Source organism: Amblyomma maculatum, chromosome 2 (assembly GCF_055883805.1).
Source record: "Amblyomma maculatum isolate TAMU_Amacu chromosome 2, ASM5588380v1, whole genome shotgun sequence".
NCBI classification, from domain to species: domain Eukaryota; kingdom Metazoa; phylum Arthropoda; class Arachnida; order Ixodida; family Ixodidae; genus Amblyomma; species Amblyomma maculatum.
The window spans coordinates 14730835-14746185 of NC_139345.1; the positions used below are offsets into that span (position 1 = coordinate 14730835).

General features: G+C 45.6%; 1 protein-coding gene across 1 annotated transcript in view; it reads left to right on the forward strand.

Moving 5' to 3' along the window:
* The first annotated feature begins 2986 nt into the window (after positions 1–2986).
* LOC146197999 (ras-specific guanine nucleotide-releasing factor 2-like) overlaps positions 2987–15351 on the forward strand; it is a 64103-nt gene continuing 51738 nt past the window's right edge. Inside the window, exon 1 of the mRNA XM_084592548.1 lies at positions 2987–3066. Coding sequence (XP_084448674.1) covers positions 2997–3066 — 70 coding nt within the window. The 5' untranslated portion in view covers positions 2987–2996. The remainder of the gene's footprint in view (positions 3067–15351) is intronic.

The following is a 15351-nucleotide window of genomic DNA, read 5'->3' on the forward strand; positions in this document are numbered from 1 at the left end:
GACTCCTTGGCTAACATTGCATGCTTTCTTAGAGTTGTCGCGTACGCCACTCAGTTCTCGCAAAACAACATAGAAATGCTCCTAATTATTAGGCACAAAAACAACCTTCAAAGGAAGAAAGAAAACAAGTATACTGATAAAAAAAAGAAGCAACATTGCTTGTCGTGTCATGCTAAATTTTGTTTTACTCCTTTCTCTTGAATTCACGCTGTGCGACTCCTATGCTTCGCGTGACAGAAAGGACCGGGGAAGTGCACTGCTGTGAAAACCTTTAACGAGAACAGGTGCACTATAACCTGGCGCTATTCTTTGCGTTTATGCGTAAACGTCGACTGCACTTTGTAATAGCAACATTGCATTGGCAACATACCTAAACAGCGATCTGGTGGCTACGTTGAAAGCAGCTGCCTCGCGCATGCGGATCACTTTGTGCCTGCAAGCGATATGAAACAGGGACGATAGCGGAATATGAGATCACTCATCTCCCTCCGCTTTTTGAGCTTCGCGTTTATCTCAGTGTCGCAACGCGCGTGCATGTCAAGCGCGCCTGCCTGCATTGCCTCGTGCGCCGTGAGCTCGTCTGCCGCAGTGAAGCAGGGCGGTTGGTTATAATTTGTAGTTTTCCCTTTTCGAAACACTCTCATGGGTCAGAGCCCAGTCGAAAGCATTGCGACATTGGCGTGTGCGGGTTTGTACCTGCAGTGTTTGTAGCAGCGAAACCCTGCTCGCTTCTTCTAGTGCTCATTTTTTCAAATGGTCTTCTGGGAAGACATTCGCTCCGTACGGACAAAGCAGATGCATGGAAGATGATACCCATTAAAATATTATGCTTCGAGACACACTGAATTGCTTTTCCAGGCTAGATTACGTTTCAAAACTAAGCATGGTAGCATTCTCTTTTGTCTTTTTTTTTTTTTTTTGTCAAGCGTCGATCGCTTTCAACTGAACTCAGCTTCCCGGCAAACATTTTTTATGTGTGAATGCTTCACCTACTCTTAGATCACTGCGTAACTCTGGGGGTGGAAAACATGTACATACTGTGTTTCGCATTTAGTGAAATTACACTTACTGCGCTTAGCGAAAATCTTTGGGCAATATGTCGTGAGTGTTTCAGAGCATTGAGATTGGTTATTATCACGATACCGAGGTGTATTAAGCAACCAGTTTAGTCTGTCGCTGGCTTGTCTCTCATGTAGGCATGTTTCAAGTAATAAAATTTAGCTCAATTACATGATTAATACTCCACGTGAAGAAACACCAAAATAGAAACGCACGTCGGTGCATTGCTACTATTTGTCTTTCTTTTAAGAGGGATGCGGAAAAATTGCATAATCGAAGAAAGCAGAGAATTGGTCTTGAAACAGATTCAAACTAGAGTTCTTTTCAAGACTGGCAAACAGTCGTTCAGGCACACTCGGCGCTTTTGACGCCACAGCATTAGTCATTTTGTGTGAAAAATGTGATATCAGCGCCGTGATGAGGAACTCCTATTTGGTAGAAAGTTGTTGACATCAGAGCCAAATAACTTCGCTGAAAGTAGAACTGGTTGTTCAAGTGCTGGTTGTTCAAGTGAAAGAAAGTTCAAGTTGTTCAACCTCTGTCCCCTGGAACTCGATGCGGCCACGCACCACAGAGCCAGAAAGGAACCTTTTTTGCTCAACATTCTTAATGTGACGTTAAGTGCCCCCCGGTATTTGCTAGACATTTATTAAGGCTAACACGTTTATGCCTGCTTCTAAACTGCACGAGCGAGGCACTGAAAGTGAGGTGCTCTTTCGCTAATTAGCCTTGCCGCCGAAAGCAGTAACTGTCCTTGCTCAGTGGTAGAGCCCTGTCACAATATGCGAATTAACACACTTGTTGCGCCGAGGAGGAGGAATCAACATTTATTAAGCCCGAAATAATTCGGTGGTGCATGCTTGCACCAGACGGGGTGGTTCCCTAGTTGCGGGACCCATATGTTTCCAGCAGCTCCTGGCCCCTGTCTGTCAGTGCGAGCTGGATAGATAGGGCGGGGCTGGACAACAAGGTCTCCCATCGCTCAAGGGGTTGGGGATTGGGGGTGTTGGCGGGAAGGGGTTCTCTCATTTCATGCTTGCAGCACTGTATCGTGATAACACATTACGAGTTTGCGTCGAAGCTTGTATCAGGATGCATAAAACAAGCACGGTGCGAACAAAACTTTATGAACGTTTACTTACAGTGGTTTCCCAAACGAGTCACAGTAAGCTGTGTTTTAGCTTCACTTATGGGAGCCTTCTACATGTCTATTACGGGCTACATGACAGCAGAGCTAGGCTATATACCTGGCACCTCGTCACGTTCACCGCATAGTAAACATTCGGGTAGCGCGTTACCTTTGTCTTGAAAGAGAAGCGTTCGCGGTCTCTGAAGCCTCACATGAAGCCTTTCTCTTAAATCAGCTTAATACGACTGAGAATAGCACACTCACCTTTAGCTTTTTTATTATTATTATTGCGGACAAACGGAAAAAGTATATAGCTCACAATAATAACACCGTGAACAATGACCATGGAGTGCTAGTACTTACTGCGCTTAACTTGTCTTCAGAAAATAAGGCAAAAAGCTGAGGCTAGAGAATTATTAAACTGCGTACGTCAGATTCCTCATCATATTTTTTCTGGTTATCGCCTCAATCAAGTTTCACTGGTTTGCAGACACTGTCTGCATTGGTATTCTTAAGCTCTCTTACCCATTGCTTACTCATTGATAGCGCAGGTGCCAATCAGCCGTGAAGCGATCTTCAAATGCATCGTTTTCAATATCAAACTTGCTATCTGTACATTGCACCCCCCCCCCCCCCCCCCCTCCGCTTTTTTTTCCTTTGGTCGACTACAACGAAGATATTTTGCGAACCGCATTTATTTCCCCCGTTGTGTTCTAGCGATCTGTGAAAAATGTCACGCACCTTTTATCGACATGACATTCCTCGTTCAACAGTTCTTTCTTGTGTTTCTTGCCGCAGTGAGACGCTCATGTTTCTTCACCAAATCTTCCTCAAGGGTCTCACAGCCAGAATGGAGAGCTGGCCGACGTTGGTCCTGGGTAAGCTGCCACCTCCGTTACTTGCTCACTGCCTTAAAACTTTTTCGCTCTTCTTGTCCGCTTCTTGTTGCTTTCTTCTTCTTCTTCCTCTTCTCACAACGTTATTCTTCGTCTTGTCACAATATCTTCTCCGATCACGTCACGAGCACACTAATTCCACATTATTATGCGCCTCTTTTTACCCCCTTGGCAATATTTTTTTAGAACCTCTCGCAATTTCGCGAGAGAATTTTCATTTTATTCGCCCCCTTTCTCGCGTTCCGTTCTTTCCACCCTGACCGCTCTTATACGTCCCCACTTGTTACTTTGGTACTTCTTTTTTACGTACTCAACCTCCGAAGTAGACTACCTTCGTTATTTTGTGCATCTGTAACACTATTTGAGAACCCTTTTTTGTTTTCTCTCAGCGGGTGAGAGAGAAAGAAAGTTCCTTAAAAGCACCAAATAAGTCCGCTTCCTCAGGTCTGGTATAAACGTGCATAAGGTTCGCAGAAAATCTATTGTTGCTCAGTGATGAACTGAAAAGCGTCGATACTCTCGAGTCAATCGCTTAGGGATCTACTTCGAACTAAGATTTCTTGTTAAAAGAAGCTGCCAATCGCCATTCGACGTTTTTTGGCCAAAGACAAAAAAAAAATGCTTGGAGCTTTACCCGCGTTGTCTTCGGCCGGGCTCAGACATTAGAACAACGAAGCGCTCTCTAAACGGAATAACTTGTGACGGCAAATTTTCAGGCTATATATTTTTTTCATCAGAATTTAACTGCTTCCAGAATTAATAAAATATGCAACGCACGCAGGTGAGGATCTCGAAATCGAACGACTATATCCCTGGTATACAGTGGTTTCACTAAGTATAGAATTTACGCACCGTCAAAGATAGTGCTCAGCAATGCCTATTGACAGTTGAATTATTGTGCCACATGAAATGCGCATTAGTTACAATCTGGCTCGTGGAAAAGCAATAGTGGTTAACTGCAGTCAAACTCGTCAAAAACCAGAGATGTCCCATTTAAGGGCTTCATTTCAGCTAACAGCAGCAGGCTTTGGCTAATGTCCCGGCTATATGTGAGGGATCTTCGTCTGCTGTCTCCGGGAACATGTCTTACTTCTTCCATACAAATGCACATTTAGGGCTATAAAGCTCGCTTTAATTATTTTTTTCACGATATACTATTTCAAATGTAATCTGAAATTAGGTTCTGACATACCGTTTTCGCAAAGCGATAGGCGCATGCGTCTGAAACCTGCTGGGATACATTTCAACCATTCAAGCCTGTTAAAACTCTTGAACTCTGTCGGAGATCAAAGCTCAAATAATTGCAACCGCTCTACTGGAAACACGCGAGACAAATGTGCTATTACATGCGGCAACATAAGGATATGACACAAAAAAGTAGGCATGCTCATTTAAAGCCGCTGAATCTCACGATGACCGCATAAGCGACTGCACAATCACTTCGCGCTTGCCACAAAAACATTTGTTTTCCTGCGAGCCCCTCAGTGACAATGGATTACAAAGGCTCAAAACTAAAATCGATTCCGGCGTTCTCATATTTAAATACAAACATTTAACATGAGGAAGTAACCAAACAATCTAAAATAATTAACCATAACAGGCCAACAAGGGCCGCGGCATAATGAATAAAACAAAATAAAGGAGAACGATGATTTGATTATACTCCTGTTTGATTCGCTGAACTAATCAAGTAGTGCATACTTAAAATACTCCAAACAAATAAGGCAAAGATATCATGTAATCAAAATGTGTTTAAGTAACAGGCACGATGTTCTAATCGGGCACGGGGTAGTTTTGTTCAGCGACTGTTTCATAAGCAACATCCGTTGCGACACCGCACAGCCCGTTGTCGCAGTCAGTAAGTGCATTCAGCAGCGCGAAATGGTTTATTTGGGTGCCGTGGTTAACAGTGCTCCATTATAATGCCTTCGATATCGAGCGACACAGACACTGTCTAAGATGAGGCACTAGTTAATTTTCCACCATTGACGGTAACGAGAAAGCAATTGTCCGAGGCGTATGAAATGACAGCCACCAAGGTGATGTAATGATTTCATGCTGTGTACATCATAGCAGAGGTCACTGTTGTGTTCCTAACAGCTACAGCTTTAAATCTATGAGTTATACGAGTTCAACGCCACCATGATGAAGGTTTGCACGCAGCCATACTTTGGCTTATAGCTTGATGCATCTTGAACAAAGGGTGACGCATCCAAAGATTCTGATATAAGAGCTGGTGGCACATATTCTCTTATTTCAGCGAGCGAACGCAGAAGTAATCGGTCACGATGCCGTTCGCAATTTCCGAGCAACAAAGCCTTCTTACGGCCTCGGCTGTAGCCCTCATGGGGGCCGCCAAACATCGCTTGTTGGGCTGCTCTCTGCCCAGAGCAGAAATACGGCAGATGTCTATTTCATCTCGCGTGGTCACAGGATAATACGACAGAAGTGATCCGCAAATAGCACAACATAGCGAGTCCAAACATGGACGATAGTCGTCGCCACTCACCGCACGCATCGGTTAACCACTAACTGCACCACGCAGCCAATACTGAGGTTCAATCGCTTCCAGTGGACGCCTGAATGCTGCGGCTTCGTCACCCAGCAACAGGAACCAATGACATAAGAAAATGGACGTGAAAATTTAAAATGAATAACGGCTCTTTACAGGACATAGTCTCATGTGTACACAGCATACCAGCAAACAATAAAACACTTCCGCGCTAGCAATGTCTCTAGAAATAGTTCGCCGCCTCCTCTCTATCTGCGCTGCCTGCAGCCGTCATGCGACCGCCAGCAGTGATGGCAGATATAAACACGTGCCGCCGCTTCCAGCGCCGCCGGTCTCCCGAGGGAGGACCGAGTCTCGCAGCCGCTTCACATGCGGCTGTCCAGGCTCCAAATGAAGACATATACACCGCCACAGCCCTTGTCGGTCGCTAGAAGGACGAGGTTCCCCTCACTCCGCACCGCAGCGGGGCTGTCCAGGCCGGTTACACGGCCGTGTTTGGCCAGTCTTATTTATGAAGCCCCACTCGGACACGAGCACCGGGACACCACACCAGCCGAGCGAGACTACTGTTCCTGCTGCTGTCGCACGAAAAAAATACTCACTACATTCTTAAAATCAGGAGCGACGCGAACTGAGTTTGACATCAGCTCGAAGGTAATAAAATTTAAAAGACGGAACAAACAAAAACGGCGACGAGAAGGATGAACCATATTGAATGTCACATAACGGTACCGCGTCTTCCCCGACGCCTAGCTCGGTTGGCTGAAAGCTGAGCTTATACGAATCGGGCAGCACAAAGAAATATCGTCTCTAGCTGCGGTCGATAGAGTCGCCCAACCATCGGCAAAGCTGCTCACTTAAGGGTACCATCCTGGTTAATGAGTACACTTCCCATGCATTGTTCGCGAGCGGCGACCACACACGACCCATTTCGTGAGCACGTGACACTGCATATTCGAGGCCCGATTTGCAGACTGGCTTTAAAGGCTAGCTCGCATGCTTTCTGTTTTGTTTTTTCTGAATCATAGCACAGTTAGTAACAGACCTTGGCGAAGTAGCAATAGCATAAAAGCACACGAGGATGAAAAAACCTCCATGCCATTGGGCGTGTTCCATCTTTCGCGCTGTTTTCTTGATGCAAGGCCCATGCCTCCCTTGGGAGAACATCGTTTCGATATGGACGACTTGCGAGTCTTCTGGGAGCCAGTGGCGTCGAGCGTTGTCTGTGTCCGTTGATGCGCTAGTTGTCGCTCTATTTACCTTTTGGTGCGCGTGAAGCTGTCGTGTTACGCTTCGCTCAGCTCGACGCCTACCCGTAAATGCACGAAAGATACAGAGATTATTTTCCTTGGCCGCGGACACGCGAGTAAAGAGATCACATTCATTTCGCGTAAAATGAGCGTTCACTTATTTGGCGATAATTAGGAGCTCTGATTATATTAAATCTCCTGGAAAATAAACCGAAATTTAATTCACCGACCTTCAAAAACAGTGCAAGGTCTTTTTTCGAACATTTCTGGCATAGAAGAAAACATTCAGTCAAAACTTTGTGTAAAATGAAAGAGAAACGACACTCCGCACTTATAACACCCATGCGGTGAAATGATGCAACAGAAGTTCACAATGTCATGCATTTTCTCCTTCTCGGGACCAGCGTTGTAGAAGTTTTTTTTTTTTCTTCAGAACTGGTACATTTACCAACAAACACAGTTTCTAAATGATCAAAGGTCTGAGGTTAGGCACATTTTATTAACTCCTAAAAGCGATAAAGACGAGCCTCTATGTTGAATCATGCATAATTAATCAATACCAAGCACCAAACTTGTGTCCGTAAGTTGACGCCGCAGTACGCCCTAATGAAATTTTAGGTTGCTTAGCCGAAGTTTCATCCTTTGTATTATGTATGAATTCCACACCTCAGGAAGCTGACGCAATGACTGTGCTTCGATAAATGTGGTAAAACTGAGGTTTATGCTGTACTCTGTGTAGTACAAAAATTATTTGCAAACAGGAACGAGAGCTGCTGATAATTAAACGGAGCACGTGATTCTGTTCTATGATTGCATTCACGTTTTCCTATCAGAAATAAAGAAACTTTGTCCTTTGGATAGCGCAGTAACCTCCCTACGGTCGCACGTACCACAGCTGCCAGTTTCAATTAGGCAACCAGTGAAATGAAAAATGTTAGAAGGCAATGGCGTGCTTCGTTTACAGTTCTCTGCACCTGTGCAGCGTTTACGGAGTGCTATAAAGAAGCTTGTAACTAATTTTTACACGGAGTTTTAGGAATGCAGATCGTCCGTGCAGCATAGTAGCAGCACTTTTGGACAACGTGATAGAAAAAGTTAGTTACGCTAACTGCTCAGCTTGTTAACTAAATGGAGCAAATCGGAGGCCACTTACAGGGGCATTACGCGACCGCGGTAATGACTCCCGTCTGCAGCTCTTGTTAAGGATTCTCGTTCGCGCTTTTCTATTAGCTTAATCAATAATCCATTAATCCGTGCGTCTGTTATCTCCCACTGGTAGTCATTAGCACGCGCTCCTAAAATGTCTCATTATTTGAGAGACCAACCGACATAGGTATTAAGCCCCGCTTTAAATAAGCGGTGCCTCTGGGGCCTAACAGTGGAGTGTCTGACTGGGGATCCAATGAAGGTTCGATCCTCACCTCATCCTCTCATATCAGAGAAGCTGGACAAGTTGGCAACTCCTATCAGCTCGACCATGTCACGTGATCCCGTGACTTTACACAATCCACCGACCAATCAATGCATTTCACTCGCAAGCTACCACCTGCCTGAGGAGTGCTCGTGAATTTTCGCTCACAACGGCGGCGAAAGCCGACGCTCGACTTCTGAAGGAAGGGGCCTTTAACGCGGTCGTGTTTAAAGTTGACCTCTTCGCTTTTACACAACTTCGCATGGTCGCAATTAGAAGTTAGTAATGGGCCACTAGTAACGTCAATATCACTTTTTACGATATTGTCCCAGGACCATTACATTCACGTTACCACTTTGTCACGCAGGCTTGTTCATACGGCTCGGCTAAAGCGGGGCTTTACATTAGCCCACGCTAACGCACCACACCCTTAAAAGCGGAACTGAAGTGTCAACACTATTTTTTTTTTACCTGCTTTGTGCGTAGTCGTATGATCAATTAAATATGGCTTGAGCCCACGCACTTGAACTAATACGTAGTAACAAAGCAGTTTTCAGCTTTGGCAGTTCCTAGAGCAACAAAAAAATAAAGATGGCAACGATATGGCGTGTCTTGTGCTGATAAAGTCACAGCTGCCCGGGGAAATACGCTCTCCACGAGGATACATTTGTTCCACTTGCACTTGGCAACGAATTCAATTTACTTACAGGACACGGCCGCATGAAAATAGGTAATGTAAAACTGAAAATCTTCAGTGCCATCTGGACTCGTAGAGGAAGCTCGCGTAAAGAACTGTCTTTCTCTCTCATACAAACTCACCCTTTTTATTTCGTTTTCCCTCACTTTTTCGCCCTTTGATTCACCTGTGTTCAGAACGCCTAAACTGCGGAAGAACGACTGAACCGAGTGCATCTTGACTTCACACTTATGCTCACTCTTCTGGCATTCGTTTTTTTTTTTTTTTTTACTCTAAACTTTTTGTTTCGAAGCTTTTGCAGTTTCTTTTTTTTTTTCAGCTTCAAGGCAATGCTATGCAATGCTGATGCTATGAGGCGGGCTGATGATATCCCGCTTCGTGTAGCGTGTCTGTTCAGAAAGAATTTAGATGCCCGGTCTAGCTCACTGCGGGAACCAACGTGATGCTGGGTTAGGCGGATAAGTCGCTCTTGTAGTCTCGTGAAGCGACGAGCTACTGAAAACTACAACGGTTGCGAAATAGAGTATTTTATTTACCTATTTACTAAGTCACCTCAAATGCAATTGCAAATTTGTGGTTGGTCAGCGAAAATCTTCAATCGTTCTTTCTCCCTTCTGAGCTCTCTCTCTCTCTCCTCAAAGGATACTCAGCCTGAACGGCGATTGCATGCCACTATGGCGATGTCCGTGCATCTGCATAAGTGAACATATTTTGAAACCGTGAATCTTGTCACGGCTCAGTGCAAAGTTGAAATGCAATTGGATTTCTTTGACAGTGCTGTTACCAGTCATTCTTAACTTTTTTTTTTCCCTTATTTGGCCGCCGATGTCAGCTCACTTCGATTTGTGCTCCTTAGTTGAAGCTCCCTCTTTCTTTGCTGCTGTTGTTGCAGATACGAAGTTTAGCGGCACGACAAAACAAAAGAGCAATAGAAACGCCCCTGAAACGGCTAGAAGAGATTCAGGCACGGTACGCGAAATATTCCATCGTAAAGGCGAAAATGCTGTTGCGACCGAGTTAGATGAACAGAATACAGATTCTTCGCTAGGGTTCAATCCAGAGCAGTGGACGCGCAGCAAAAAAAGGACGAAAAATACTAAAAAGTTCAATGCTTTTGGAGAAACGCGTTCCTCGGCAGTTGACAAACAGACGAGGCACGATAGTTGGCCCTTTTCAGGATTTGGAAAAAATTCACGCTCTGCTCAGTTTGGCGGGGGAGGCACAAAAGGAGCGCGTCTTTGCTGCAAGGCAAACACCTTTGCACCGTAAACACGAAAGAAGGCTTTAGGAAGAGGACGAAAGACGACCGGTCCCTTCTTGGAGAGGGTGGGGGCAGGCACGCGTCTACTCACTGTGGCCTTCGCTCTTTGAATGGGCGCGCCGCTGCCGCCGCAACAGAACGAACAGACATCAAATCACAAGAAAGGAAGACTATGAAAAGACTGAAATTATTTCCTGGTCCTGTGTTTGATTTTTTCCTCCTTGTTTACTTTTTTTTTTTACCGCGTCGCATCTTTCTTTTTTTATATATATTATTCTCGAAAGCTCTTGCTCTCATCCCCCCGGTGCGGTCTCCGCGCCCCTTTGTGCTAATGCGCCGACGCGGACAAACCTTAAATTCAATCAGAGGGGACGGCGTTTCCGACACCACTTCCCTTTCGTCGTCTTGCCCTTCCGGACAGGGCGCAAGAAAGGCGACCCAAAAATGAGGCGCCATCAGCCGGCAGGTCGGTCGGTCTTCAATGGCCGATCGATGTTCCTTCACCGAATGGGGGACGCCGACGAATGGAGTACCCGTTTTCTTTCTTTTTTTTTTTTTTATGCCTTGCCTTCCTTATTTCAGTATTCGCGGCCAGTCCGCGATACGTGCGGTGCGCGACAAGTGTCGCCAGGGAACAAAGCGACCTCCGAATCAACGCCGCGTTATCCTCGCTACGCGCTTCGACTCGACTGCTTCCTCTCCGCAGTCAGACAATAGCGTCACTCCTGTCGAGAGCTGCCTTTCCGGTCGATAACGGACGAGATCTAGATTGGGCAATCATACAGGTGACTGGGGGTGCTATTTTTAAGTCTCGTGCACAAAAGTAGAAGCACTTTCTCTTCACTTTTGTTTTATTGCTGACCCAATTAACCTTGTCACGGCAGCAAACCCGAGCTGTTCCGAGGCAAACTCGGAGTTAGTAGCTACGCATGGGAGCGAAGCCGACACTTGGGGAACTGCACGTTTTTTCTTTTTTTTTTTTTTCTCCGGAACGCAGGTCCACCACCGTGCGCAGATAACGTTGTTTGCAGCAAGCATAAATGCAAAGAAAATTTATGCGCTGTACTGAGACGCCGCTAGAGGCAAGGCAACCATAACATTTATAACAAAAAAGAGGAGAAAAAAAACTGATGAAAAACGCAAGAAAAACTGCAGATGCTTTCTTATCGTTGTTTTCTTTGTAAGCACTGCACGACGAGCACCTGGGTACAAACATAGGGAGCTGAATACTATAATAGAGTTGTGTTTGATAATAGAAAAATTCTTGCCAACAAATACTTGGTTTTGTAGCAGTAAACTTTATCATGCTTATGTATTTATCGCGTATGAAACGTTATCGTTCCAAAACCATCTCCCTGTATCTCTCGCTGAGAGCTTCAAGGCGCTAACGGTACAAACTGCCTCTAATGAACACCGGGCTAAATATCGCCTTCTGTCGCGAAGCTTACGAATGCCTCATATATGCAAAAGGCCTTTCCTGCGCGACATTTCAATTAGTGCGCTGGTGCAGTGTTTGTACAGATTCTGTGATATTGTACAGCTTAGGTAGAAAACGTTCATTTCACTGTCAACATCAACCACATGCTCAGAAACTTTCTGTTCATTCGGAGTACGTAGAACATCTAATGAAAAAAGCCAACTGCAGCAGAGGTGTACATTTTGTACGTTGTCTGTCTAGGATTTCGCGGAGATTTTGAACAAGGGGGTTGCGGACAAAGATACACGGAGAGAGAAAGAAAGAAAAATGCATATGCCTCCCAGGTTTGTGTCGCTATCCTCAATGACTGCATTGAGACTGAAGTTTGGCGCGGTATGATATTTGCCCGGCACGTGGACGTCTACGTCTGCCAACACGAGCGCCCGAGTTCGTTCTTTTTTCTTTCTTTCTCGGCGAAGAGAGCGGGGGAGCCAGGCTTAGGAGCCTAGCTCTCCTCGGAATAGGTGACATGGCAGGAAAATCACAACAAATGAAAAACAAAAGAAGAAAGTGTATTAGATAGGAATGACTGTTAAAACAAAGTGTGTTGTGAGTGCAGTGTGGCGGCCCGCGTTCCACATCCCACCCTTGTCAGAAAGCTGCAGTTTCTGCGCTTTGCCCCACTAAATCCGTACAGCCTGAGGCTTCATCGTCTACTATGTTCCGAGCATTAGTACCAAAGCAGCACTAAGACGTTGTCCCGTCCCTCAACGCTGTTTTGCGTTGCACAAACCATTGCTGTAGTGAAAACGGCCAGTCGATGATCGAATTAATGGATGTGTGTGCTCGCAAGGTACGGCACGCACCTCTCTGGCTCGATACAATCGGATGCCGAGGGTGGAAATAAAGAGAAACATGGCCCAGGTGCCGGCCAAGCGAGAGTCAGTACCGTTACTGGCTCTCACTTGTCGCCAAGAGTCGGTTGTAGCACACGCAGCCCTTCTCGGCTTTAGCGAGGCAAAGCGTAGTGTTTATCAGTGCACATATAGATACTTCAAAAGGGTGGAAATTTGGGCTGGTTGCTGCATGATCTGAGCGCTGTTTTTAGCCTCAGTACATATAGATCATATATTACACGTGCCGGAAAACAGAAGCGTCGTCTGTCAGCGTCCTTCAACCGGTCGTTCCCCTCTTTCCGCTCTCGCCTCATTTTTCTTGAAGGTACAGGTAAGGTTCCTCGACCTTTCTTGCTGTCCTGTCTCGATGTCTCGCTTTATGTGGCTATCCATCTATCTATACGTACACTTGCGCATAACTATCCGTTAAAAAAAAAAAAAAAAAAAAGAGCCGTATTAACAGACACGTACAACCCTCCGGTACACCCCTCCCTAAACATGCGTTTGTGTTATAGATGTTGTCCCCTCTTTTTCTTCCTTTGTTCGTCTGTTTGCTGTCGCAGCGTCGGTAGAAGCAACTGGTGCCGGGATGTCCCGCATCAAGCGTAGAAAAGGGCTGTGTCTCGCTTTGTGCCGGGTGTTGCAAACGCTGTCCGTAGAGTAGTGCGGCTTTGTACGCCTCTGTAGGCCAATAGGGCTGCTAGTGCGCAAGCATCACCGACCGAAAATAACATGTGATATTTTATACAAAAATCAGACGAGAGCCTACTGCTGTCTTTTGTCGCATCCAAGCTGTAATGCCTGAAAAAGAGGCATGTGAAAATTGTTGTCTTTGAAGCAGCAAAAAGAACGTGTACCGACTGAATCGAGCTGCTAAATTTGATCCATCCACCATAATCTGCGAAAATTCGAACATTGCAACCACCGGTAATGCGATAAAATCTTGCCTCCTGGATTGCCTGAATACGTCGTCTACGCACGCTTTTCGTGTAACTTTATTTTTCAGGAAAGTTCTTTACTCTTTCTTCTTCCTTTTTACCAAAGCATTTACGTGACTTGATATCAACCTACAAAGTACTATTTTGTACACTTATTCTCTCATTCTGCGTCCAAACAACCTCTGTGCAACGCCAACAAACCATACCCTCTCATTAGCACTATAATTCGAAACCTGGCTAATTACCAATGATTCAAAATAGCGTGTCGTTGTGTCAGCTTCTCTCACCCCATAGTGGTCAGGAAGGGAGGGAACAATCTGTCCATCGCGCGGAAGTTCCCCAGTACATTTTTGTGCAGGTTTGCTCCTTCAGTCAGCATTCACCATTGTCTGTTAGCGGTTCAGATTACCTCCCTCTACAAAGCCAGGCTTAGACGTTTCCGCTGGCCCGTACTGTCGGGGCTGAAAAAAAATATATATGGATGTAAACAAGCGGCGACACAATGTTGTGCGCGCCACTCTTGTGTTCGACAGCAGACCTGCGCTAATGAGGAGGCACTGTAACTCGAAACTCGCCGTTTTGTGGCGCGCGCATCACCGCGGGGGAGAGAGGCCCTTCAGCACCATCCTAAGCCACGCTGAGCCAGGCCCAGGACTCTACTAGAGCAACAGAAAGGCGGAAAAGAGAAAGAGAGGCGGTCTCAAGCTACCTCTCCTCCTGTTTTGCTTCAAGCCGGCTTCGCGTTGCACGCTCATCGCTCTTAAAAAATTGCCTCGTGTAGCAATTTCCAGAGACAAGGCATGACTCGTTGCCCTCAATCACGAAGATTGCTTCGCCAGTTTTTGTCTGAACAGAAAAGAGTAATCATCAAAACTACGAACAATTTGGTGCGTCGTCCTCGCTAGAAAGTCGTCGGAACAATGAGCTGCTGCTTCCCTCTGAATCGCGTACGTGTTTTGTTTTCTTCTGCGCGAGAAAACTTCAATTAAACACGTGCGCGCTTTTCTTTTCTGTGCCCTTACGACTCCGTCAAAAACTAATTAATTACTCACTTCGAGAATTAGGACGAGGATAACTGAAGAGAGACGAAACAATGACAGATGAAAACCTTGAAGGAGGGGAGAGAGTCACGTTCAACATTCAGTATTTGGTATTTCGAGCGATGTCGCAGTCACTTAGCGGTGGAATGTTGGCGAAAAATAAATGTTAATAAAACAGGATTCTGACTACTAGGCACCAATGAAGATCAAGTGAAACGAAAAGCTAGCATTAACTTTCGCTGTGTACTGTCTCATCGTGGAAAGCGTTCGCAATAACATAAAGCCGCTTCTGGGTACTGATCAGCACAATTTCTAAGGTTAAGCGGCGGGAACAGATTGCAGACAGACTTGTCTGTTTGTCACGTAGCAGTAGGACACACTATCTCAAAGATGGACGCCAGTACATTGCGGCTGACAGGCAAGTTATATCTTTGCACGCGTCTGGGACTTTCGGCACCGTGCGGTAAAAAAGAAAAAAAAAAAGACATCCTTGCATTAGCATGGTTCAAGACGAGGCGCAACTCTACGTGCATACGTGGCGCACAATAGTAATGGCAATCTTCTCTACAGTGCGCACTCTTTTGCATTGGGCAATTGATAGGAAAAAGCCGTTCGTAATCGGCGACAAACGTTGGCCACACTCTTCATGAAACAAGACTTACTGATTATCCTGTGAACTGTAAGTCGCACGCTTTCTCCATCAGGCTTGCTGCTGGAACCCGAATAAAGGCAGACTGTTCGCTCTCCTTGAACAATAAACACGAACACTACATGATGCCGTAGAGTGCAGTCATCTGGTTGCTTCCTTCAGATTAAAGATTACTAGCGAAACTTGTTAAAGAGCT